At 39.7% G+C, this 26,732-nt stretch overlaps 1 protein-coding gene across 10 annotated transcripts in view; it reads right to left on the bottom strand.

The window, feature by feature from the left end:
* The window catches only part of TENM1 (teneurin transmembrane protein 1), a 1,405,227-nt gene that overhangs the window by 121,166 nt on the left and 1,257,329 nt on the right, over window positions 1-26,732 (bottom strand). For 7 of the 10 annotated variants that reach the window (XM_030575184.1, XM_030575188.1, XM_030575192.1 and 4 more), the window contains 3 exons: window positions 15,314-15,499; window positions 14,011-14,034; window positions 9,773-9,919 (listed from right to left, as the gene is read on the bottom strand). In XM_030575184.1, coding sequence (XP_030431044.1) covers window positions 9,773-9,919; window positions 14,011-14,034; window positions 15,314-15,499 — 357 coding nt within the window. The remainder of the gene's footprint in view (window positions 1-9,772; window positions 9,920-14,010; window positions 14,035-15,313; window positions 15,500-26,732) is intronic. The other 3 variants (XM_030575189.1, XM_030575191.1, XM_030575193.1) reach the window with 2 other exon arrangements.

Below are 26,732 nucleotides of genomic sequence, written 5' to 3'. Positions count from 1 at the left end.
TGATGACTGGAAGCTGATATATAGATTGGACAACATGATTTTTAAATGGTTTTAATGGAGGAGAATGAGAGATGCAGTATCTCAAGTTACACGACAAGAAGCTTTGGTAACACAATTCCCATTCATAAATACACTAAGGATATCAGTTTCAATATGTCAACCCTCAAATTACAATAACAATGGAATTTTAAATATAAGAAGAAACCTCCAGAAATCTGATTTATAAACTCCAGACTCTGAAAATACCTCAAAATTATTTTCAGTTCTCAACAATCAGTCTTCATTTTGGTAAGTAGGCAGTGTAAAAAATGACACAACAGACCCTGTGTGTGTTAAGGTTTCTATTAAATTTCAAGAGACAAAACACAGGAATATCAACAGATACACACAGCATAAACTGTAATTCATACAGTCAGTGATCCAGTATACCGAAGAATCAACCATCAATTATCACACTGGATAAAACAGCATACAGCTAGGCTAAAATGTAGCACTGAAGTGTAAACTACTTGGATTTGATATTAGCGGTTCTACTGTTGTCTTATATAAGAAGCAGTGGGGCACAATTGGCAACATAGTACAATCAGTTCACTACGATAGGAGTGATTAAAGTGTGTAATCTAAACCTGAAAGGAACAATCACAGGTTGGCTAGCATCATGCTTATACAATGCCTTTAGCTTCATGTGGGAAAGGTAACGACTGATTATCTGCTTTACTTAAAATGTAAAAGTTCCCAAAGTACTTCTCACATTACTCCTAGTTATGTGACCCCCAAGCATGCCCAAATAAATCTGGACATGCATCTGAGGAAGTGGGTATTCACCCACGAAAGCTCATGCTCCAAAACGTCTGTTGGTCTATAAGGTGCCACAGGATTCTTTGCTGCTTTTACAGATCCAGACTAACACGGCTACCCTCTGATACAAATAAATCTGTTAGTCTTTAAAGTGTCACCGGACTCCTTGTTGTTTTCCTAAAACAGAGTTCACAAAGAGCAACTTGATCACGTGTTATAGGAATTCAAGCTGTTAATAAGCAGCTGACCGGGATTTCAGCATATTGGTCTGCCAAGCATAGGGAGGGTGTTGCCAGACAAGGAACATCTGTAGCACCCTCAGCTTTAAATTACCTTAATGAAAAGGCACAGCATGAAAACACAAGAGGCCATGTTATGCTCTCAGCAAGACTGCTGCACTGTAACTAAGATAATTTGGGACAAAATTTTTGCATTGCTTTGATGGGGAAGTGAACCTTTCAAGCACATTTCTATAAGCAACAGAATAAATATTTATTATCCATTTACATCTTTGCACCAAAATCTCACACAAAGTTCACATTACTCGTTTAATATTATTGAATGACTGTTGCCATTTTCTTTATGAGGAATCACCAGGATTCGCTAACCAAGATGAAAATTAACTCCTATTCAGGGTATCAGTGCCTTGCTGTAGATGTGATTCTACAGTGGTCATTAAAGGCTCAGTAAGTGATTGGGGGGAGCATGCAAACTATGACACACTTAGGGTATGTCTACACATCAATTAAAAACTCACAGTTGCCCCATGCCAGCTGACTCAGGCTCTCTGGGCTCAGGGTAAGAGGCTGTTTAACTGAGGTGCAGATGTTTGGGTTGCAGCCTGAGACCTGGGTCCCCCACCTTGCAGAGTCCTAGAACCCGGGCTCCACCCCAAGCCCAAATGTCTACAACTACAATTAAACAATTCATTAGCTTGAGCCCTGTAAGCCTGAGTCAGCTGGCACAGGCCAGCCCCGGGTTTTTAATTGCTCTGTAGACATATCCATAGTGAATTAAGCATGTTCCCTCAAGCATGGCTGACTACTCTGCTGGCCTGACACATTAAGAGTGAGCATGGTTATTTCGCTGCTCACTTTCTGGCAGGAGCATCCTGGTGTCAGGGGAGTATAGGGTCTGTAATTCTGGTTGGCCCTTCAGGGGAACTCCTTATGTAACTCATGACTATGATAGAGACATAAATGCACAGTAAGCTAATTTAAATACTTCTATTAACTTAGTACCTATTTCTTTTACTATAAAAGAGTATCATATTATACTACATTTGAGGCAAGCACTGTGTAGTAAATGTATGTCACATTTATCACACTTGGGTTTTATGTGTACTGAGAAACATTAATATTTCTATTATATCCTCCAGAAAATAAAATGCCATTGGGAAAACAAAGAGGCTTTTTGTTAACTGTAGGTTCATATTATTTACTAACCATAAAAGTTAATAAAAAGAATATAAATTGAGTGAAATGTATAGGTGAGCAGCTATAGGCCCAACCACGTATCAAATTCTGGCTCTTCTAGTGTTCACATCTATCCTTGAGTTTCTTACATTTCATCTTGGCAGCTATGGGAGTGTCACAAACTAATATTCTTGGAAATTTGATCCATTTTCTCCAGTCTATAAATATAATTATTAAAATACCAATAGCATAACCGAGTAGGTCATGGGAACAGAGTATGGAACAGCTGAATGGGGGAGCAAATAACAAGGTGCTATACGTGAGACAGCAGGGTGGATTCTCCAGACTCTAGTGAAGAGGACTGGAAATATTCAGTTTTTATTAACTAACTATGAAAGTGACTAATTCAATCAGCATAGTACCTCACATGTTACTTATTTTGGTATGAAACTCCCCACCTGAGGAGGTGTTGAGTTTTTTGGGTATTTTTAGGATAAGGGGCACATTTGGTGGATGTTTCTGCTAAAATAATTAGCAGTGAAATAGCCAACGTCATTGTTTAAATTGTCATCTGTAAGTTTTGTATTTAACTGAGATGAAGGGGCAGTCGCACCTCTCAGAAATATTGTTTCACGCTCCCTGCAGACTCAGGGAGACATCATTGCATTGTTTACACTTCATTTACAGTCTCAAGATTAGCTTCTGAGTTTCACAATGGAATGTGTTTACACTGTGTCAGTAGTTCCCAAACTTGTTCCACCACTTGTGCAGGGAAAGCCTCTGGTGGCCTGGGCTGGTTTATTTACCTGACGCGTCCGCAGGTTCAGCTGATCACGGCTTCCAGTGGTTGCGGTTTGCTGCTCCAGGCCAATGGGAGCTGCTGGAAGCGGCAGCCAGTAAGTCCCTTGGCCCGTGCTGCTTCTAGCAGCTCCCATTGGCCTGGAGCAGCGAACTGTGGTCACTGGAAGCCGCGATCAGCTGAACCTGCGGACATGTCAGGTAAACAAACCAGCCCGGGCCACCAGGGGCTTTCCCTGCACAAGTGGTAGAACAAGTTTGGGAACCACTGCACTATGTAATACATGGTTTTGTGGCCATGGAACTTGCTACAGAATCATCCCCTCATTGAAGAATTGTATTCTGGAATCTCAGCTTTAATTTTACATATAGACAGACAGGCAGACATGTAACAAATTCGATGGCCACAGCACCATGGGCACAATGCTGTCCAAAGCACAAAAACAGGGCAGAGAATCTATAGGCTAAACATAGCAAGGACTGAAAGGGATTTGAAGCATCCAAAAATGGGTCTGTAATGAAATGACAGTCACCTCTTGGCTGAGGACTCAGAGAACCAAAGGTATCTCAGAGGTCTCCATACCACAGAAATGCAAAGAAAAGTATTAGGGGTGAGCCTGGGATGGAGACCACCTAATCATGTGGTCAGGAACCTTCCATAGACAGTATGGAGGGCCATAATTTTTTGGGGGGTGGGCAGGTGAACCTCGTTCTCTCACTCTCCTCATCCCCTCTATGCAGGACAGCCAGATAAAGCTCAACCGCGTGAGCTTTTTGTGGTATTTGAGCATTTCATATTGCTGCACAGATTGCTCAATAGTTTTGTCTTTTCCTTAACAGATTAAAATAGCCTCAGTAGTGCTTAAACTAATTTTGCCTTCTTTTATTTAAAATAGCCCCTGTTTAACTCCTGTGCTGGTTTGTTTCATCACAAGTTCAGTTAAGTTCAATTATAATTGCTAGGAAGCACTGAACAGAAGAAGAAACTAAGCAGCAAAAATGCTAGAGTTTCCAGTGCTGCATGCAAAAATTTCAACTGTTCCTCAAGTTTCAGCTACAACATGTAGCAATAAGACAACGGCTACCTGAAGTCATTAATTGAAAATTCTGGGCTTTGCAGGAGTATACTTAAAACCAGCCAAAGTCCATGTGTAGAAGGAAGTTTTCATAGTATTTTGTTTGAGAGATACCATTTACTTTTAGATGTATTTGTTCAGGCACTCAGTAGTCTTTGGCCTTAAACACACAATGAATAGAAAATATATCATGCCTGATTTTTGGAAGTGTCAGCAACAATGAAAACTATTTCCATTATATAATAATAGTATATTACTTGTATAAGGACTCTATGTCTCAATGACTGATATGCTATCAAAATGCTAATAGATAGGTCTGATACACTTGTCAATATTTTTAAAGCACTGGCCACTAACCAAAAGCTAAACTGAGTCATATATTTTTCTTGTACTTGGATCAGATACAATAACTGGCTGAAAAGTGACGGTAGAGAGCTTTAGGTGTTTAGCGAAATGCTTGTAGTAAACAGTGTTTTTTTTCAAAAACGAAGTATAAGGATTCATTTAAAGAAAGCAAATAGCTGAAAAGACAGAACCAGAAAAACTTAAAACAGGGGCTCAGCATCAAATAAATGAGTGCAAATGACAGTCTGCACAATCATGTAATGAGATATAAGAGGAAAACATAACCCAATGGTAAAAAGAATAGTATGGAGTGTGGCTGGGCAGGATGGATGGATGCAGGGCTGGCTTTATGAACTGCGGGGCCCAATTCGAATATCTGGCAGCTGTCAGGGGTTTTGGTGGCACTTCGGTGGCGGGGGCGTTGCTTCGGGTCTTCTGCGGCATCAGAGGACCACCTGCCGCCGAAATGGCATCGAAGACATGGAGCGGACCCTCCCACCCCCCTTTGCCGAAGACCCGGACATCCCCCCGCGGGTTAGTAAAAATTTTTTTAAAATTAAAAAGGCGTCTAAGGCGTGGGGCCTGATTCCCGGGAATCAGACTAAAGCCGGCCCTGGATGGATGTTCTGCATCCAGTACTGATGCTGCAGTACGTTCTAGCTACTTAGGCCTTATTCAGAGATAGGCTTAATTAACAGAATTAAGCAGAGAGTTTCAAGCAGTTTCACAGAGCTAGATGCTTCCAAAAGAACTCTCAAAATAGTGGCAAGACAGAGGAAACAACCTATTCAGATGAGCTGAGTGATCATCTTCTAAAATAAAACTGAAATTAGGTCAGCAAAGACACTGAAAGATGAGAGAGAAAATGAGAACAGGAAATGTTGTAATCCCACAGAAAGCAATATTCCACATTGAAGAGGACATCTGTTGGAGATCCCAGCGTTATATAACTTGCATCATAAAGATTGCCAACATGTCACAGATGTACTCCACAAAAGCTAATAAAAACCATGTGATTGTACAGCTTTTATATGCTGTCAGTTTTTATCAGTATTTTTAGAGATAATTAAGTAGGTGAACATACCTTGCAGACCACAAGTGGGGGAAAAGCTGATGAGGGGAATGACAGGGGTGGTTATGGTACACTCATTATCCAATTGGGTGGGAGTTTTGGATGAGTTTACATGGTGGATTTTGGCCGCAAAAGAACAAGTGATAAATACTGTGCTCCAAATGGGCAAATACAGATGCACATGTTTAACTCTACTGCCACGAATAATTCCACTGACACAGACCTATGTGCCTAAGTATTTGTGGAATCAGGGCCCATATGAATGTCTACACTGCATACTAGAGTAATTGTTTAAAAAAGAATTTAAGATATTGCCTCTCCAGATGTGGGAGGGTTTTGTCTGAGGCTTTTTGTGTGGGTTTTCAGTTCTAGATAGGTCATGTCATTAGATACTCACACTTAGAACTAAGAAAATGTGTTTTTCTACTTATATTAAAATTAAAAATTAGTTTTTATTCTACAATGTATTTGTATTAATTTTTGTAAGGAGAAAATTGATTTTTTTTCTGTCAAAAATACCTTTCATCTATATCAAACCTGAGTCTCAACCTAGAATTCAGACTAAATTTTCAGGTCCTGATCCTTAATGTTGTTTGTTTGATATATGCTACTGCTACCATCTTGTGCTTCAGTAGTGTCTTTCTTCTAAGGATCTCAGAGCTCAGAACACTTCCCAAGATCTCTGCATAAAGACATAAATATTTAAACTAAACACAATCAGCCTTAATGGGACCTTTCCCATGTGGAAACCTAATGATATGGTACACGTACAACTAGACGAGACCAAGAGTTAGAAAGTATGCTCTAAGGAACAATCCTACAGTGGCACAGGGGTTGGAGTGGGTAACGTAACAGATCTTTTCCAGATCTAATTTCTGTGGTTTTATGTATACAAGGCCTGGAACTCTGCTTCTGATCCCTTACCAATTTAACACTAGTGTAATACAATTAACTTCAATGGAATTCCTTCTGATTTATACCAGTGTAAGTGAGAGTAGAATCAGGCCCTGTGAATTTAAGATGAAAAAAGAAGTGATTTTAATGTGAAAAAAAATTCAATTTTTTTGTAAAAAACAACTGATTGTGAAGTGAAACTAATGGCAGTTAGCCCAGCTGTAGCAACCAGGCAAATTAAGTATTTCTCTCCCCACTTATCTTTAATTTTAATTTCAATGGACCTGTCCCCTACATTACACTACCATAAATATAATTTTAAAATTTACAGTGAAATGATGTTAAGTATCTGCTTTAAACTGACAAATTCAAGGAGATTTAGAGTTAATGCTGCCAACTCTCAATAACTCACTGTTACTGCAGAATATAAAGCACAATATGAGGCAATTTATATAGAATCAGTTCACAGAGTGTATCAGAAAATGCTTTACATATATTGCAGGATAAACAGGGTTTTATGGACAGATTTAAAGGGAGACAGTGTAAGTAAGTCAGTGGTTTGGAGAGCAGGGGAGAGAATAGTGACCCCGAGAGTGGAATGCTGTGTGAAGGGATACAGATTAGAGTACATAGATTGGAAGAATAGAGTGAGTTTATGGGTCGTGGATGGAGGAGTGTCATGGGGTGAAGCTCTCCAACACATTTCCTTATGGCCCCACCATGGTCCTGCAGGTGCGTTGAACTCAGCATCCCCTAGGTCCTTTCACACAATTAACCAGACCAGATTAGTTCAACCCCCTTTGGGAGTCTGGTTTATTTTCTCTCTAGAGGGTCACTCACTTATTTAGCAGCTCAAGTTCATGCCGACTACGGGTCCATGTAAAAGTCCTAGTCAGTTTCCTCCCCGTGTTCAGAAGGCCCCAGTCCTCCTCCTGGTAATAGGTTGTATTTTGGACAATTCCTCTGTCCCCCTCCTTAAGACTGAAGTCCCCTACCTTTCCTCCTTGGAGCTGGAGTTGTAAATTAGGCAAGCTGTAGAGCCTCAGACAGCTTCTACTTCAGCTGGCCTTTTCCCAATCAGTCATTCCACCCTTAGGCTTGGAGATTTTTCCAGGTAGACTTTCCCCTGCTGCTGTCTGCCCTGCTGTGAGGGAGAAGGCAATATATACATGGTCCCCATACTAAAGCTACTAAAGGGGTGAGAGGGGAACCTTGCCCTGCCTACTCTGCAAGACTCCTGATCTCAGGCCTTTAAAGAAACAGCAATGGGAGTTTCTGCCAAATGCTTCTTATCCTAGGACCATTTTCTCTTTACCTATACGGCAGTCTTTCGCTCTAGCAGATCTTTCCAAATCTTAACAGCCACGTCATGTGACAGGAGTGGGTTGATCCCTAGGCATCACTACTCTTAAAGGGGAAATAAAGTGAAAAAGGAAGGATGATAGAGGGCAAATTGGAATAACAGGAGGACAACTCTGAACTGGATTCAGACATTATGATGGCAGTGCCAAAAGGTCATAGGGGTCCATATGGAAAACAATCAAAGTGAATACATTAAATGGATGAAAAACTGGCTGATAGGTCTCAAAGTGTAACTGTGAATGAGGAAACATCACTGAGTGGGTCTGTTTCTAGTGGGGATCCCATAGGAGTCGATTCTTGGATCTATCTTATTTAACACTTTTAAAAAACGACCTGGACGAAAACATACAACCATTACTGATAAATCTGCAGATGACACAAGATTGGAGGAGTGGTAAATGACAGAGGGCAGGTCACTGATACAGAGCAATCTGGATGATTTGGTAAGCTGGACACAAGCAAATAATGTGCATTTCAATATTGCCAAATGTAAGGGTCATATATCTAGGAACAAAGAATGAAGGCCATTCCTTCCAGGATGGGGGTCTCTATCCTGGGAGGGAGTGACTCTGAGAAAGCTTTTGGGTCATGATGGGTAACCCACTGAATATGAGCTCTGAGTGTGATACTGTGGCTAAAAAAGTAGGAGTAAGGAGGTTATATTATCTTTGTATTTGGCACTGGTGCGACTGCTACTGGAATACTGTGTCTCTTTTTGGTGTCCACAATTCAAAAAATTGGAGAGGGTTCAGAGAAGAGCCACGAATAAAGTATTGGAAAACATGCCTTTAGTGAAAGACTCAAGGAGCTCTTTCTGTTTAGGTTATAAAAAATAAGGTTAAGGGGGTGACGTGATCACTGTCTATAAGTACCCACATGGAGAACGGAATAGAGGAGGTAACAGAGGTCTCTTCAATCTAGTGGACAAAAATATAACAAGGGCCAATGGCTGCAAGTTCAAGTTAGATAAATTCAGACTAGAAATAAGGTGTATGTTTAGTAATTAATGACTGGAAGAAACTAATCTTCACGGCTTAGCTTGGGTTGTGGGATGGAAAACCCTTAAATCAAGACTGGATATTTTTCTAAAAAATATATTCTAGTTTAAGCAGCTATTGGACTTAAACGTGAATTGTCTTATGGCCTGTATTACACAGAACAGATGATCACAATGGCCCCTTCTAGTCTTAAAAATCTATGAATCATTGGAGTGAAATGAGGAACGCAGTGACTGGGAATACTTAACTGCAAATACACTATCCAACAGGGGAAAATAGAGCAAGAGAGACGCTGCTTTAAGTGTACATTGTTATGTTTTTATGTTTAGGTCACATGATATATTTTAAAGTTACCTCTGGCTTAGTGATCCTCAGCATACTTGCTACTGGTTTGCTCAGCAACGTCTCAAAATTATGTGCCACAATTTCCTGTTATAACTGTGACTCTCTGTTAAAATTAAGGAACTAATTTGCTTAATAAGAGCATGTCTCAATGTATGATTTTATATTTTCTGAAGAATTTCTTTCATAATATTGATATTATGATAATGTATCAATGTATATTCTGTTAGTCACACAAGAATGTTAGGACAGAATTTTAAATTTCATTTGTGTGTGTATTGTCAGTCTGACAAAGACTACAGTTCCTCATAAGGCATGTTTATAGTTAATGGAGTTATTTCAGGTTTTTGGGAAGGAAATAAAAGAACAACATAATTATTATGAAAAACATGGATTTTTTCAAAACACATTCTGGTAGTATGATGATGGAGACCATATAAGCAGGGAGATAGATTTCCTCTCCAAAGAGCTTACAGTACAAAGGTCAGACCCTGAAACTACTCATTCAAGAGAGTAATCCAACTGAAGTCAACAGGACTATTCATATTAGAAAGGGATACAGCATTGGGCCTCTATGATAGAAAAGACAAACTCACATAAAGACAAGATATGGGACAGTAGTGAATGAACTGCATAGGAACTAAAAAGTAAATAAAGGAGCATGCACAGTACCTCCATCATTATCCATATTATCCCCACACACCATTTCCATGACAACGTTACATCCTGTGCCACTCCATCCCACCTGGCACACACAGTGCCATCCATTCTGATCAAGAGTGCACCTCCCATTTCCATAACACAGACCCGGGCAGCCATCTAGAGAAGAAAATGTAAAGAACAAGGCTTCATGCAAGAGTTTCTTTAAAATTACATAACAATATTTGCTACTTTCAAATGATATCAGTTGATCTACTTTGGACTCCAGTCACATTATTGGACAAATATTCAACTCTGCTTGCCTAGAAAAGCATGCCTAAGTTAAAAAGGCTTATTTTTTGGTGCCTAAAATCTTGTGGACACAAAAACTCAGATGTGGGTGTACCAATAGTATGTGCACACACAAATTGAGTAATCAGAAATCTATCTATCTGCTTTGCACATACAAATAACTTCTTTTTATCTTGGTTTTCATACCTAGTATCAACTGTGTGCTCATGACAGAGTTTCTATATGAAACTTTGACACAAAAGATGAGTTTACAAAACGTAGGCAAATAATTTTAGGTGAGCGAATCTGGAAGCAGCAGATACTGTAGGTGTGGAAACCCACATAAACTGAGCAGAGCTAGGGAAGCCTGTTTTGATTCATTCTGAAGTACTTTCCTAAGGAAAGAAAATGGGGGGTGTTATGTAGCAGTCTATACGGTTTTATAAAAATATGCTAATGAGTGAGTATAATGTAACTGGAATATGCTTCATGCAAAAGGTCTCTTGTCAGTTATCATTAAAAAGCTTATAATCTGAGTGTGATCATCCTATTTGTATAAATGTACCACTCTTGTATCTGAAACTAGAAATATGAAATATAATTTTGAGAGCCAATTGTAATTATGCGAAGTGTGGGCCGTTAATGGTGGTTTGGAATCTTGATGACTCCCATTAACCAGGACAATTGTCTGCAGATGGCTCTGTTTTACCTGTAAGTCTTCCTGTAGATTTGTGTGCTGGCAAGTGGGCAATGAAGTCTTGCAGTGACATGTGATCATGTCACCTAAACTGGAATCCATCTTTAACCTGGTGTCTTTCCATTGAGAAGGAGAGGGTTGGAACCCAGAGAGGGACAAAGGATTTCTGCCTTATGCAAAAGATAGTGGAAGAGAACAAAGAAGGAAGAGCCATCATGAAGAATCCCCTGGCTACCACCTGAGCTGGAACAAGAGCTGTACCAGGGGAAAGTATTGTGCCAAGGCCTGGAAGGTGTCCAGTCTGAGGAAAAAAACTTACTGAAGCATCAATAAGGGTGAAATTATCTGCATTCAGTTTGATTAGACATAGATTTTGCATTTTATTTTATTTTGCTTGGTGACTTACTTTGTTCTGTTACTACTTGGAACCACTTAAACCCTACTTTCTGTATTTAATAAAATCACTTTTTACTTATTAAATAACTCAGAATGTGTTTTAATACCTGGGGGAGCAAACAACTGTGCATCTCTCTCTATCAGTGTTGTAGAGGGTGAACAATTTATGAGTTTACCCTGCATAAGCTTTATACAGGGTAAAACAGACTTATTTGGGTTTAGACCCCATTGGGAGTTGGGCATCTGGGTGTTAAAGACAAGAACACTTCTGTTAGCTGCTTTCAGGTAAACCTGCAGCTTTTGGGGCAAGTAATTCAGACCCTGGGTCTTTGCTGGAGCAGATGGGAGTGTCTGGCTCAGCAAGACAGGGTGTTGAGTTCCCAAGCTGGCAGGGAAAACAGGAGCAGAGGTAGTCTTGGCACATCGGGTGGCAGCTCCCAAGGCGGGGTTCTGTGATCCAACCCGTCACAGGGGCTTTTTATTGTAATGTCTCCTCCCACTTCCTTACAACTCTGTATCCAGTTCAAATAAGACAAACACTTGCCCTTTGGTGGCTTTAGGAAATGTTTTGGTTTCTTTCTGTAAATTATGAAACTAGATCTAAAAACGGATCAATTGCATCATCCCCAGGGTTTGTAAACTCTGAATTAACAGTAATTTCGGCATTTTGAACTAGGTTTCTTGCTCAGTATGACAGATAGATAATCTCTTGGATGTGCCCACTTATGTCCATCTGCTTATATAGTTTGGTGCCAGTACAGATTTTTGTCAGATCTTTATCTTAACACACAGGGAGCCAAAAGGCAATGGATAGAGCTTAGCAATCAATTTAACACTACAACTGTCATCCCTTTATAAATGAATGCTTTCTCCTTGCCAGAATGGACTCACAGGAATTCAGTGCCTCTCTATATCTGAAAGTGCATGTTGATCCTTCTGCACTATCAAATGGAAAAGATTTGATTCCAAGAGGAAAGGAAGACTCAGTCTGCAGGGGTTTCTGGCAGCCACTAAAGGAGATATTGCAAAAGGTGTTTGGAACTGCCAGCCAAAGAGACAGAGCCTAAATACCAGTGGTCCACTTAGAGACACAAAATGGATGAGGTAATACCTTTTATTGGACCAACTTCTATAGTGGTCCACCTAGTCCAGTATTCTGGCTCAGAGTGGCCAGTATCATGCGCTTCAGAGAAAGGTGCATTACAGAATAGTCTGCACACAGAGAACATTTTTTTCTAACTCCCAAAAGTCAGAGTGTTGTTTCTTTCCAGGATCCTTGTGTTTTGCTTTTTTAATCCTTACTTTTATAGCTCTGGATAGTTCTTGTTACCCACGTAAATTATACGTCACACCATGGCTCCAAGATCTGCATCAGGTGCCTACTGGTCTCCTGGTAGAGTTTAAATTGTTACTTACAACTTAGAATGCCTTTAATTTCCTAGCCTCTGCCTACCTGAAGAATCACCTCCTCCGCCCCTCCCCCCGACATGCTGCCATAGTTGCCATCAGCAGAAATGCTTGAGCTATATTCCCCCGCCCCATTATAAAATAGAGAAGGTCTGCTGGTAAGATGCTGTCTATAAGGGCCCTGGGACTCTAGAACTTGTTCCTTGTTGGTCTGAAATAGCTTGATCTTGACAATCTTCCAGTACACTGTCAAAGCCATTCATTATATAGAATTTTTTTGTGTGAGAAGGGTTGAGGGTATGTTCCCATGGAGATTAAAGGGGCTGTTTTCCTATTCTGATTTATTGGTCAGCTGAGTTAATTCATTATTGGTATATTTAATGATTATATTTTGCCTTGGGTGGTTGTCCTTTATGAATGTCCTTTATAATTCTCAGGTAACCTAGGGCTTTTTATATGAACATTTCTTATTGTTATTCAATTCTGAAGAGATAAAAATAATAAATACATAAATAAGTGTCCAATCCTTTTTGGAATCCTGCTTCGTCTGATATCTCTGCTGAGAGCCATCTTCCCAGGGGACAGTGTGATTTCTTACACAATAGTGTGGCTAGGACTGAGAGATTGCTTCCAAATTATGAAGGACAGACATGTAGGGCCAGAAACAAGCCATAGACCCTGCAGAGCAAATTCATGTCAAAGGACATGCACAGGGTGCAAATCAACACAGAATTTAGCTCTTTGGGTCTGGAATGGTTTAATAAAGTATTTCATCTCTAGCCTAGATAGCATTTTCTGCCAAAGGGCAAACACACAAATTGCTCAAAGCAGCAACCAACCTGGGTGTGGGATAGAGCAAATATTTATAAATTCCTCTGATAACTCAAAACCCCACACAGTACTGTACAATGCCATGTTTTAAAACATGCATTGTTTTACATTTCTCCCCCACCTCCAAAGTCTTAGAAAAGCATATTTCCTTCACAAATGAAACCTACTCTCTAGCTGCTGATGATAAAAATATGGAAATGTTGTTCTAATAGAAGGAAGGATTGACACAAATTATTCTGGTAATACCAAGTCCTCAGTGCTGTCATCGCTCCGTGAGCGGAAACCATGAACAGAAATCTGACTCGTCTCACGTAGCATATTACATATATATGGAAATTGGTAACCAAATGCAAAAGCAACATTCCAGTCATGCTTACTTTAGATACCTCTGCTTCTGATGAAATATTGGGACAATATAAAGAGCTAAGAATGCAGAATGTACTGATATTTTGTTAGACAAACTACACTTCTCTGTAAATATATACCTACTTATCCAGTCATCCATTTGACCTATCCTGGATAAATATTGTATCTTAACAGTACAGGAAGTGGGAGGCTCAAAAGGGAACAAGTCACACAAATACCCCTATTCCCAACACTTTTTGTATCCTTTCATTATTCCTTTGCAATGCTGATATGAAAAGCTTACCTCGCACAGCATCTAAGTAGTGAGCTTAAAAAAGAAAAAACAAAACTGTGATAGATCGAATTTCTCCACTAGAATGAAAACAAAGAAATCATTTGGTAATAGTTTACCATACTTCAGTTAAGATAAAGTCCCTTTCTCTTATTGCAATCAGGTCTATTCCTACCACTTTGAATAAAACAAATAGCTGATTTTGTTATCCAGGAGGTCAGAAAGGACTCATATAGCAATAAACAATAATTGCAGCTAGGCGTGTTCTTCAGTTATTGTTCTTTAATATTATGGGCGCTACCATATGTAATACAAGCTGTGCCTTCTACTTAATTCAGTCATTGCTTAGTTATCTTCCTTTTAAAAACAAAACCAAATCTCTTGAACAAAATAATTTTTACTAAGAATAAAGAAAATTCTCTTTATTTTTTATCAATTTTACTCCCTATAAGCAGGTATTATAAGGTAATTGAATCACTTGCTATAGAATTTTGCCATTTAATTAAATGAGGAAGAGCCAAATTTTCATAATACAGTAAAGAAAAAATATAGGCACTGTATTTGCAAAGCATGAAAGTCTGGACTGCCTACCTCTCAAAATTAGGTATCCTGGTCTCTTACATGCAATTAAAATGTTTAAGAATAAGAATGCTCCGGGAAAACAGTAATGACATTTTGGCAAGAAATACTATTAAGCTTTGTAAAAATGTGTCACATTTTATTAAAATAGAACAATTAACATTTGTACAGCTGAGTAATGACTTCTGAAAAGATTCATAAGCTTTAACTTATTAACAATATTGTGGTAGTCTGCTGCTATAAAACCATCTCTTGTGACAAGCAAAATATTTAAATACTCTGATATAAAGGCAACAGATTTAGAATTATTTAAGCTGCCTGCTAGTTTCATCCCCTCACAACTTCTATTAATAATTTTTAAGTATTTTTTAATGATTCTCAGTACCTATAGGAATGTAGTTTAGATGTGCATTAGAATGTAACCTATTTTTATATATCTCTATATATCTCTCTATATCTCTATATCTATCTTTGATTTGATATTTCCAACTATTACATCAGTATTGCTGCATGTAAAGCAAAGGCTGCACTGACCACACGCTGTGGGACAAATACAGATCTGGTGTAAGTGTGTGCCAGTTCATCAAAGTCAGTGGAGTGGCATCTCTATACTCCAGGCCTGAATTTGGCTCTCTAATTTTTCCAAGAGTTCTTGAAGTCGATGGCAGCAGCAGATCTTCCTATTAGCTAGTCAGCTTTAAAAAAACAAACAAACAAAAAAACATATAAATCTTACCAATGGTGCAGTGATCCCCTTCCCATCCAGGGCTGCACTCACACTTCCCATCTTTGCACTGACCATGTTCAGCACAGTGAGAGTGGCATGTACGTTCCTCACAGCTTGGTCCTACCCAGCCTTCTTCACATTGGCATATTCCTCTTGAACAAACACCATGGCTACCACAGTCCATAGTGCATAATTCTATATGGGATTCAAAGAATACATACTTTTAGATGGTAATTTCATGTTTTGTTATGGACTATGCATTGATAAAGCATATAGACACCTGTCTGCAAGAGTGATTGAATGCAGGACTCCTATCATGAAATACAGGCTGCAACCATATGAACTACTCCTTCTTTAGCAGCAGGTAAGTAGCAAGCCTTATATTTGTTAGGGCCAGCCACTAATTGCATGCCATAGGACCTTGATCCAAAGCCTACTGAAACCAATAAGACTTTCATTTACTTGGGTGCATTTTGGATCAGGCCCTAAGCCAATGTATCACAGACCCATCCCTGATTCTGATAGGTGTTTTCAGAAATCTAGGACACAGTTTTTATTTAAGCAATTCTCAAAGTACAGGATCCAGGTGGATTGAGTTAAAAGACAAAGTGTGACTAATCTATTACAGCAAAGTGATCACAGGGATATTAATCAGTTTGTAATGATGGCAGTGGCCTTTCCTTATGGCAATAAAAGCCAACGAGCTAATACACAGAAAGAAAATAATGTATGTTAAACAGCAAGCAACCCATAGTCCTGGAAAAATACAATATTACCCACATATAGGCCCCTCATCACAGGAATATGTCCCAAATTCTGCAATGGTTTTCAAGGTTTGTATTTAAAAACCTTTACTCTTGCCCATTAAGGCTGGCTGGTCAAACTATAAAAACTATTCCATGATGACAAGATCAGTTCTTGCAAGTCATTTCTGCATGGATGGGGCCCTAGTGACACTCCATTCATAGTGAAGGAGAATTACAAGTCCTGAATTGTTTTAATAAATCACAACATGCCAATTGCAATTCTACCTCCGCTTAGAGTGAAGTTGTTCTGTGAAAAGAATGGTTTCATTATAAGAGGGCTCAATGTAGTTTAAATTTATTTAAAATACTTAGTGTCAGCAGACAGAATTTGCTTGTTATTCTGCAATTAACCTGCCAGAGGAATGTTTCCTCCTCCTTCCCAGAAGCTAGTTGATAGCACTGTAAATATAAGCCGAAATACCCATGTCAGTTCTGATTTAAAAAGTGATTTAAAAAGTGTAACATACCAAATGGTGGAACGATTTTCCCCTGACAGGTTTTAAAGAATGATAATTTCTTACTCTGAACTATTATATATAAACACTCCCCCTTGAATGTCTGTAATGGCAAAAAGTGACAATATATATGAATTTTTTTTAAAGTACATATTTAAATTCCTTATCAATTTCAATCTTTCAACAGGAATAAAAAAGTAATGAAAACCAAACCATGCAACATTACAGTTGTTGACAGCTGTGTGATTTACAACGTATGTATAGGAATGTCATTTTTAATGTTTCAGGGTCATGAGCAGTTTTATTCATCAATACCTTTTAAAAACATCCTATGTAGATAAAATATATATTAACCTTATAGGCTACAAAAATGACAAAATTATGCTAAAATACAAACGTATTGCCTTGGGAAATATATTGCAAGGGAGCATGAAAAAATACAGACAGACTTTCAGGTTTTATTGAAATAATTTAGTATCACTGAGTGCTTTCAGCATGTTGCAATGCACAACACTTATATAAATTAAATCTGGATAAAGTTCAGCATTTCTCCTTTGCTTACCTAAAGAAGAACAATTTTATTCAACAGACCCTTCAGTTGTCTCCCAAAAAATGTTATATCCACAAAATTTACTATTTTGGGTAAATTCTTCCAGCGCAGCAAATTACACCCATCCACTTAGCCTGGGAGTACAGGCCAGTTTCTCAGCTGGTATAAATTAGCATAGCTCCATTGACTTTAATAGAACTATGCTAATTTATACCAGTCGAGGATCTGGCTCAGGTTAGTTTACACCAGATGAAGATATCTGTAATTAGATAGGCCCAAATCCTGCACTGTTGCTGCTTTTCACATGTTAAACTTAGCCAGGCACAGACGTATCAGTGTCAGTGTGGTGACTCCTACATCACCTCCAGCCATTGTCAGCATGTCCAGAATCCATACTGTTCAAGTAGACTAGAAATATGGCAAAAATAGTTTGCCCTTGTCTAATCTCATGTAACAAATTGCAGTGAGTACAATCAGCCTTATGAGTAAAAGACGTGGACTGGATGGCCCAGGATATTGTTATTGCTTTATCTCAATATTGCCAATCTAAATCTAGATCACCAATTAAAATGACAGCATTTTATTGGCTTGGATGAAATGAGTAGAGCAGGCTGAAAATGGAAACATAAACACATATTTGTGAAAAACTTCAAAAATATTAAGTCATGTTCTTCATTCTATATGCTGTGAAATAACCAGTATAACAACCCCAGTCTCTGTGTGCTCTGTTTCCTTCTTCTCTCATACCAGCAGATCTGAGTACTCCCATTGACCACTTCCCTCCAATCCAGGAACCCTACATTCTGCCCCCCATGCCAGGGGTTCTGTGTGCCCCCTCATTCTCCTCTAATCCTCGTGCCCCTAATCAGATGCCAGTGGCACCACGTGTCCCCCATATCCGTTTCGAGTTTTCAGATTTTAACCAAATTCAATGGGGTTCTGGGCACTGATCCCTAGAATATTTCCTGACATTTTAGAACAGATCAGATGCAGAGTTCAAAAGTTATTGCATTGCACTGAGACAGAGAAACGCCATCAAATTGAGTGTAGGGCCTCACTTTGCTCAATCAAAAGGACCACAGTTCTAGAACAGTGATCTCTTCATATATCTTCAGGAGTCAAAGGAAAATTTGAGAACAATTCCTGCCATGAACTAATGAGGGCAGTGACTGTGTTGGAGGATGGACACTGTTTTCCTTTGAAAGAGAATGGTGAACTTCAACAACATTTCTCTGATAATAAGGCTGCAAAGCGGAGAATGTTCAGTTGCCTCCTCTTGCTCAACCACTTGACACATCAGCACTCTGTAGGCAGAGTTTGAACTCTCAGGTTTCCATTATTATTTCAACAATTAAATATCAAGCTCCTAAAAATGCTGTTTAAGACAACCCTAGAGATGGATTCTTCAGGTGGGGAGATCCAAGCACAGTTCTTATGACTGTCCGCAGATTTCTGTTCTCAGGTAAGGCACCAGAAATCAAACCTAATGCCCATCCTAACTACAGCAAAGTAGCACAAGCACACAGAAGATTGCAGTTTAAAACCAGTAGCTCACCTAATAAATATGACTAAACATGTGCTTTCAAGTCAAGCTACCTTGTTTTGAATATCCCAACACATAACAAACTCTTTAGCTCCTCCTGGAGAAAAACATATGCATAAAATCCCTGAACCTGGGAGAAATACTAGCTGACTACATTTCTGTTTGTCCTGATAGATCATGTTCACATAGGAGGTTAAACAAAAGAATACTCCACAGCGGATGGTGCTGAGATACTACGGTGATGAGCAGAATATAAAATCCCAAAATAGATAGATCGTCCCAAACAATTCTGTCCATAAATGTCACATTATAAAAAAGCCCAAAGATCATGCAATTGCTATACTGATCCCTTTGTTAAATTATGTCTGTTCTTCCTTTCACAACAGCAGATGCTTTAAGGATTCAGAACCAGCCCAGATGAGCAGTGCTCCAGGAACCAGAGCAGCTATGCAAAATATCTTGGATTTGACTGAGCCTGATAGGCAAGTGTCAGCTACTATTGCTCCATGAAGACACGATTATAAATTGAAATGAGAAGCCAACCAGAGAGGTAAAGCAATAGGGAAGGGGAAGAAGTAGGAAAAAACTTCATTTCCTTCCACTCCATTGCTCCTTAAAATGCATAATAAACTACTATAATTTAAAAAAATCCTCTTTGGATTCAAAAAGTGAATTCTGTTGGGCAATATCCACCAGCCTGAGGCTTTGTGTATTATATTCCATTTTCAATCACTTACACCACCTATAGGGTAACATATTATATTTGTGAAGCTCCTTCTCTACAACTGAAGAGTTCAGGCTTGTCATTTTACATAATGGATCCACAAATGAAATTTCCTGCACCCCCTTGCCACATCTCTAACTCTTCTCTGTGTGACGGTCTTCTGCATGGCTTGCCTTACTGCACAGAAGAGAAATGGTTCAGCTGTACTTGGACTTTCTATAACTGTGAAGGTGTGTGGGGGATTACCATTCGGCTGGAGAGCTAACAGACCAGATCCTCAGGTGGTGTAGATTTTCTGATCTCCACTGAAGTTAAGTGAGCCTCTACAATTACACCAACTGAGGATCTGGCCTAGGGTTTTTACATGCACTGCACCAGTTTACAACTGAAACAAGATCTTTGAGAACATAAGGGCTAGGGACTTCATTTTGTTATTAAATAAAACCTTAGGTTCTGCAGAAACTGACAGGACTTCTAACAAAGTGTTGGAAGAGTGCTGAGAACTGGCTCAAACAAGTGACAGTTCATGACTTTTTTGACAGGTGAGGCACAGATCACAAAAGAGTTATTTCCACTCCCACACAGTGTGTAATTTAGTAGTTATTAAAAAGTTAGTTTATTTCTAGTGATAAGCAACAGGCAGATGTGGGAACAGGAGCTGCTATTCCCTTTGCTACTCAAGCCTGGTCTACACTACGCTTTTAAACCGATTTTAGCAGTGTTAAACCGATTTAACGCTGTACCCGTCCACACTACGAGGCCCTTTATATCGATATACAGGGCTCTTTAAATCGGTTTCTGTACTCCTCCCCAACAAGAGGAGTAGCGCTAAAATCGGTATTACCATATCGGATTAGGGTTTGTGTGGCCGCAAATCGACGGTATTGGCCTCCGGGCGGTATCCCACAATGCACCACTGTGACCGCTCTGGACAGCAATCTCAACTCGGATGCAGTGGCCAGGTAAACAGGAAAAGCCCTGCGAAATTTTGATTTTCATTTCCTGTTTGCCCAGCGTGGAGCTCTGATCAGCACGGGTGGCAATGCAGTCCCAAATCCAAAAAGAGCTCCAGCATGGACCGTACGGGAGATACTGGATCTGATCGCTGTATGGGGAAACAAATCTGTTCTATCAAAGCTCCGTTACAGAAGACGAAATGCCAAAGCGTTTGAAAAAAAAAATCTACAGGCTACACAGTGCTGTGTGACAAGCGTAACGGGAAGCCAGAGACTCAAATGGATGCTCATGGAGGAAGGGAGGGGGTACTGAGGACTCCAGCTATCCCACAGTGCCCAGCAGTCTCCGAAAAGTATTTGCATTCTTGGCTGAGCTCCCAATGCCTGTAGGTTCAAACACATTGTCCGGCATGGTTCAGGGAATAGCTCGTCAATTTACTCCCCCCCCACGTGAAAGAAAAGGGAAAGAAATTGTTTCTTGACTTCTTTCAATGTCACCCTATGTCTACTGAATGCTGCTGGTAGTGCTGGTAGCGATGCTGCAGCAGTGAAGAGCAGTATCCACTCCTCTCCCCTGCCCGGTGGCAGATGGTGCAGTAGGACTGGTAGCCGGCCTTGTTATCAACACGTGAGTGCTCCTGGCTGGCTTCAGATGAGGCTGGCCAGGGGCGCCTGGGTGAAAATAGGAATGATTCTCGGTCATTCCCAGTAGATGGTACAGAACGGCTGGTAACCGTCCTCATCATAGCAACTGGGAGCTGAACTCCATCAGCCCCCTCCCTTTCCTGTGTAAAGGAAAGATTCTGCCCTGCCTGGACTGTCATAGCAGCGGCATGCTGGGCTTCTCTCCCCCGCATCGCTTAATGTTCTGCCTGGACTGTCATAGCACCGGGAGGCTGCCTCCCCCTCATTTTATCTCACTAACAAGTCACTGTTTCTTATTCCTGCATTCTTTATAACTTCATGACACAAATGGGGGGACACTGCCATGGTAGCCCAGGAAGGTTGGGGAGGAGGGAAGCAACGGGTGAGGTTGTTGCAGGGGCACCCCCCGTGAATGGCATGTAGCTCATCATTTCTGCGGGATCTGACACGGAGCAGCTGTGCTCTCTGATACACTGGTTCTCTAGTACACTTGCCCCATACTCTAGGCAGGACTGACTCTTTTTAGAAACCATAAAGGAGGGATTGACTCAGGGAGTCATTCCCAGTTTTGCCTTTGCGCCCCTGGCCGATCTCAGCCAGAGGCACCATGATAGCAGCAGGCAGTACATAAGGACAGATAACCGTCATCTCATTGCCAATTTACACCGGCAGCAGACGGTACAGAACAACTGATAACCGTCTCTGCTATCATGTAAAAGCAAATGAATGCTGCTCTGTAGCGCTGGAGTATCGCCTCTGTCCGCAGCATCCAGTACACATACGGTGACTGTAAAAAAATAAAATAAAAAGCTGAATGGGCTCCATGGTTGCCGTGCTATGGCATCTGCCAGGGCAATCCAGGGAAAAAGGGCGTGAAATGATTGTCTGCCATTGCTTTCCCGGAGGAAGGAATGACTGACGACATTTACCCAGAACCACCCGCAACACTGATTTTTGCCCCATCAGCCACTGGGCTCTCAACCCAGAATTCTAAGGGGCGGGGGAGACTGCGGGAACTATGAGATAGCTACGGAATAGCTACCCACAGTGCAACGCTCTGGAAATCGACGCTAGCTTCGGACCATGGACGCACACCGCCAAATTAATGTGCTTAGTGTGGCCGCATGCACTCGACTTTATACAATGTTTTATAAAACCGGTTTATGTAAAATCGGAATAATCCCGTAGTGTAGACGTACCCTCAGAGGTGACAGAGCACAAGGTGCTCCCAGGGCGCGGTGGTGGTTCATTGTCCACATGCACAGGGTCCTTACCCAGGGGAGGGACCCAGAAGGTGCAGGCCCCATTCCCGCCCTCTGCAGCTCAAACTTAACTTCTACAATCCTTCCACGTCCTCACCAAGTACTGGTTACCACTGTAGTACACTTATAAAGTGACTCCTGGGTATGGTAAATTGCCATGGTAGCAAGACAGCTTCTTGAGGCACAATTAACTATATGAAGTTTTGAGCCTCATGCATCAAGCACTACATTCTTCGAACTTTCTTACATTGCATTTTGCTACTGGAGAGAAAGAGCTGTGATATTTAAATCCAATCACAGTTTGTCCTCAAATCTGTATCTATTCAGCAATTAAGTAACATAGAATAGGCAAAATGTATTTTGTAGCTGCTGGGAATTCTTAGTTAAGTTGTGCCTTGCTTGCCTCAGCTGATGAGTGCCTTTGGCTCAAACTGACCCCTGCTTACAGGCTTTTATGAGATATACTCTTATGTATATCACATCTAGAATTCAGACTCCTCAGCTTTCCACCAACTAATGAGCAAGCAACGTCTAAAAAACCATGTTCAGCTGAAGCAGTTAGGAATCTTTACTGACATGTCCTTAATTCTGAATGTTCATTAATTTTGTTAGAAGACATCGTATACCGTCTGAAGCATTACTAGTAGATATTCTTGAAAAGGAGACAAACATGTTGATCATTCTGGGGCTAATCTAAAAAGCATTAAAAATTCACTTCATATTCTTTATTTTAATTATCTAAGTCAACAATGAGTTCTCTTAACTGTGTTTTACAAGAAGTTTCTAATTGCATAATAGGAAAAAGAAAATTAAAGCTAAATATTTTATAGTTTCTAATGATGAGATTTCTATGTTAGTTCAACACACTTCAGGAATAACTCCACTAGAATATTATGTAAAAATATAAAAATATATGTCAGCAAAAGTTTTCAAATAATCTTAAAATAAAAAACACTTTCATTTTACTTTTAAATGATGAACCTTGTGTTACAGATATTCTAAACCCTTAAGTGTCATATTCATAACTTGGAAATATATTTATTAAAAATGGATTTCCATAAAGATTAGAAATTAATCTAACCTGACTTTTACCCAATATGCTTAACTGCTGGAGGCTATGAAAATTCACCTATCTAGGCCTAATAAAGAAAGTTTTTTTTCAATTTAAATATGCATTGCATTTAATAAGCTTGCATAATAATTTCAACAATATTCCTGAGCTTTTTAAATTACCTGCCTGCTGTGTCCTGGAGACAACTCTGTTCTAGCTTTCATTTTTCAGCAACTGATTTTATTAATATAATTTTTTCTCCCAAAAAAGTTCAAAAACTTAAATTGCAAGTTTCAAAAGTGATGGTGCTATTTCTGAATGACACCAAATGGAGGCATTGTCTACACTAGAAAAGGTTCCAGTTCTCCAAATGAAATCAATTATATTAGCACAAGGACTTTTTGCTGGTATAACTATGTTTACACTAGGGCTTTTGCTGGAATTGTTGTATCAGTTAGGGTTGTGATGGAAACACATGGACTTCCTTTTATACTTCACAAATCATCCAACGTTTTTATAGACCTTCTCTCTCTTTCTCTCCCAGCATTTCATTTCTGTCGCTTTGTTTTCTTGATTTCATCTCATTATTTGGTCTGATTTTAATTTTTCTTATTCTCCCATGGCCCCATAGGCTTTAAAATTTTATCTTATTGCTGGGTAACACCCTTCTAAGATGTTTACCATGGGATGAAAGATTAGACTTGAACTGTTGTTAGGCCAGATTCTCTTTTGGATCATTGTCTTCAATGCAGCTGTGCTGATTTAATATGAGCTGAGGAGTTAGCCCTGTATGTGAAATGTTTTATGAATTGAAGATATAATATATAATAGTCCAGCATTGCCGCTAAAGGACAAATGCTGAAGACTCTAATTAGACTGTTAACACCTATGCGAGCAATAGCCTGAATGGCTGGCCAAGAGGAAGAGGAATGGGAATCAAAAAACCTGACTGATACCCAGTTTTCTCTCTCTCTTCTGTGTTGTCTGTTAGATTTGTCCCAAAAACAATTCCTGCAACTGTGATTAATGGTGGATTTACTGGAAACTGCAAAATGTTGGATGCTTCCGCTTTTAATTGTGCCTAGTGAATACATACGATTGTCATGCCATTGCTCATGTTAAGGAATGCCTTACTCGATGAGCAGTCCCACTGGTTTCTAAGGGATTACTCATGGAGTGGGATACTCCTCAGTGAGGTAAGGCTGGCAAAAAATCAAGGTCTCAACATCAAAGTATGCTGTGTTTGGGTTACATGCACTGAAAACCATTATCCAGATACCTATTCAGTACAATATAGCCCATCAGCACAATATGACCACCTATCCTGCCCATATGGAAGAGCCAACACTACCCCAAACAATCTATTTCACTTTAAATTTAACTGTTAGCTCTTCGCTTTTAAGTTTAATTCAGAGAAAATATTTGTGACATATCATTTCTCAGACTTCCAAGTTACATTTCTTATGTTTGTACCTGCCATGAGCTGTTACCATCCAGCCTGCCCCCTTGCAGCCAGTCATGGCTCTGTAGGTATATTGCAGTCAGGGACCCCTCAGGTTCTTTCAGTCAATTCAGACTAAATTGGTTCAAGACATGTACCCTTTCATGAGGTCTGATTTATTAACTCCTTCTACTAGTGTAACTCACTTCGGTTAGTTGCCCGAGATCACTCCAGTCTGAGTGCACAGAAGACTCCGTCACTCTTTCAAAACAGGTGTCCTCAGCTCTTCTCCTTGAAGCTGGGCTATAAATTAGCCAATCCCTCTGTCTCTTCTTAAGCCAGGAGTCCCCAGCTCTCCTTCTTGGAGCTGGGTTGTAAGTAGGTTTGGAAGGATTTGATTTTATTGGTAAATATTGGTATACATTAATTTCACCACATGTACACAAACCATGACAAAATATTTCCATCGATACTAATTGAAATTTACAGATAGGCAAAGTAAGAAAAATGCTACTAGAGAACGTATTAAAGTTTGATTTAAGGACATTTACTCTGTATACTTTGACGTGATATTGGCAATTTGTGTTTAATGGTTATAAAATTTTAACTTTTTGAATCTCAACGTCTACTGCCATTAAATAAATATTGTCTGCCTCCCATTGTCTGAGCTCCTCATAAATTTCCCACAACTGTGAACATTTCTATTGATACAAATAAAAAATGCTGAAAAATAAACATCAATATTATCCATCAAAATTATTTAAAAAAAAATCTAATTCTGCCAATCCTAGTTTTAAATTAGCCAGCTACAGGATTTTAGCCCACTTCTCCCTCAGCTGGCTTCTTTCCCCTCAATTAGCCCTCAGAGGGTTCAGCAGACCAGTATTCTCCTGCTGGTGTCTTCCCTGCTATAAGGGAGGGGGAAGCATTTATGCTGGCCCCATTCCCCAGTTTATCTCCAATTAGTTGGATAAGAAAGAGAGGAGCATTACTCCACCTTCTCTGCAAGGCTCCTGGTCCCAGGCCCGCAAAGACACAGGGATGAGATTTCCTCTCAAGCATTACCTATTCCTGGGGCACTTTCTCTTTATCAGTATCTCCTAGATCTTTGTGTGTGTGTGTGTGTGCGTGTATCTATATCCGTATCACACCTTTCACAATCTTAATGGGCCACTCCACATGATGGGGGTGGGCTGACCACTAGGCACCACTATCCTGAATGTAGGCAGACTACCCCATCATAGTGCCACAGCCTAAACCACAAAAAAACAACAACATTGGAACTAAAGATGCTTTATCTTTTTGTATGTTACTCATAATAATGCCTTCCCATCACTGGAGTAACTATATTAATTGCTTTCTGGAAATAATCCTACTCCATCTCAATGGATACATTTATGATGCATTAAGTACTCAAAAAACAGCTTTCCTGATTTCCAGTAGGAATGCTGCCATCAACAATCTCACCAGCTAGGGTATTATAGGGTACAGTCTGCTTACTTTATAAAATATCTGCATGTAAGTGGATTTTTAAAATTTTAATACAATTACTTATAATGCTAGATTAATTTGGAAAATACCTTTTGCAAACTTGGAGCCTTAATTTTCTTGACAATTTGTGTAAGAAAATAATCACTGGACAGACAAAGAAGTCAGCAGAGACTGATGCAATAGTTAGAGGAATTCCCCTCACAATTTGATGTTTTTAATCACGTTTTTCTGTCCAGTTTTATTTCTCATCGGTGGAATATTTTCTTCCTGATCCAAATCCAATTTGTATATAAAAAAACCCAACCTGTATTGATTTTTTACAGTTAAAAAATCTAATCAATGCAACCTTATGAATCTGGACTGGCAATGGTAAACATACCAATAGATATTTCATTTCATGGAACCAAAGCTCTGGAAATTGATACCACTGAGAAGGATTAACACATTTACCATTGGGTATAGCTTTGTTTACTAAGCCATGATATTGGTGTAAAACAGAAATAC

Source organism: Gopherus evgoodei, chromosome 9 (genome assembly GCF_007399415.2).
Source record: "Gopherus evgoodei ecotype Sinaloan lineage chromosome 9, rGopEvg1_v1.p, whole genome shotgun sequence".
Classification (NCBI taxonomy): Eukaryota; Metazoa; Chordata; order Testudines; family Testudinidae; genus Gopherus; species Gopherus evgoodei.
Note: the sequence above shows the minus strand (reverse complement) of the source record. Positions and strands in the feature narration are given on the sequence as shown.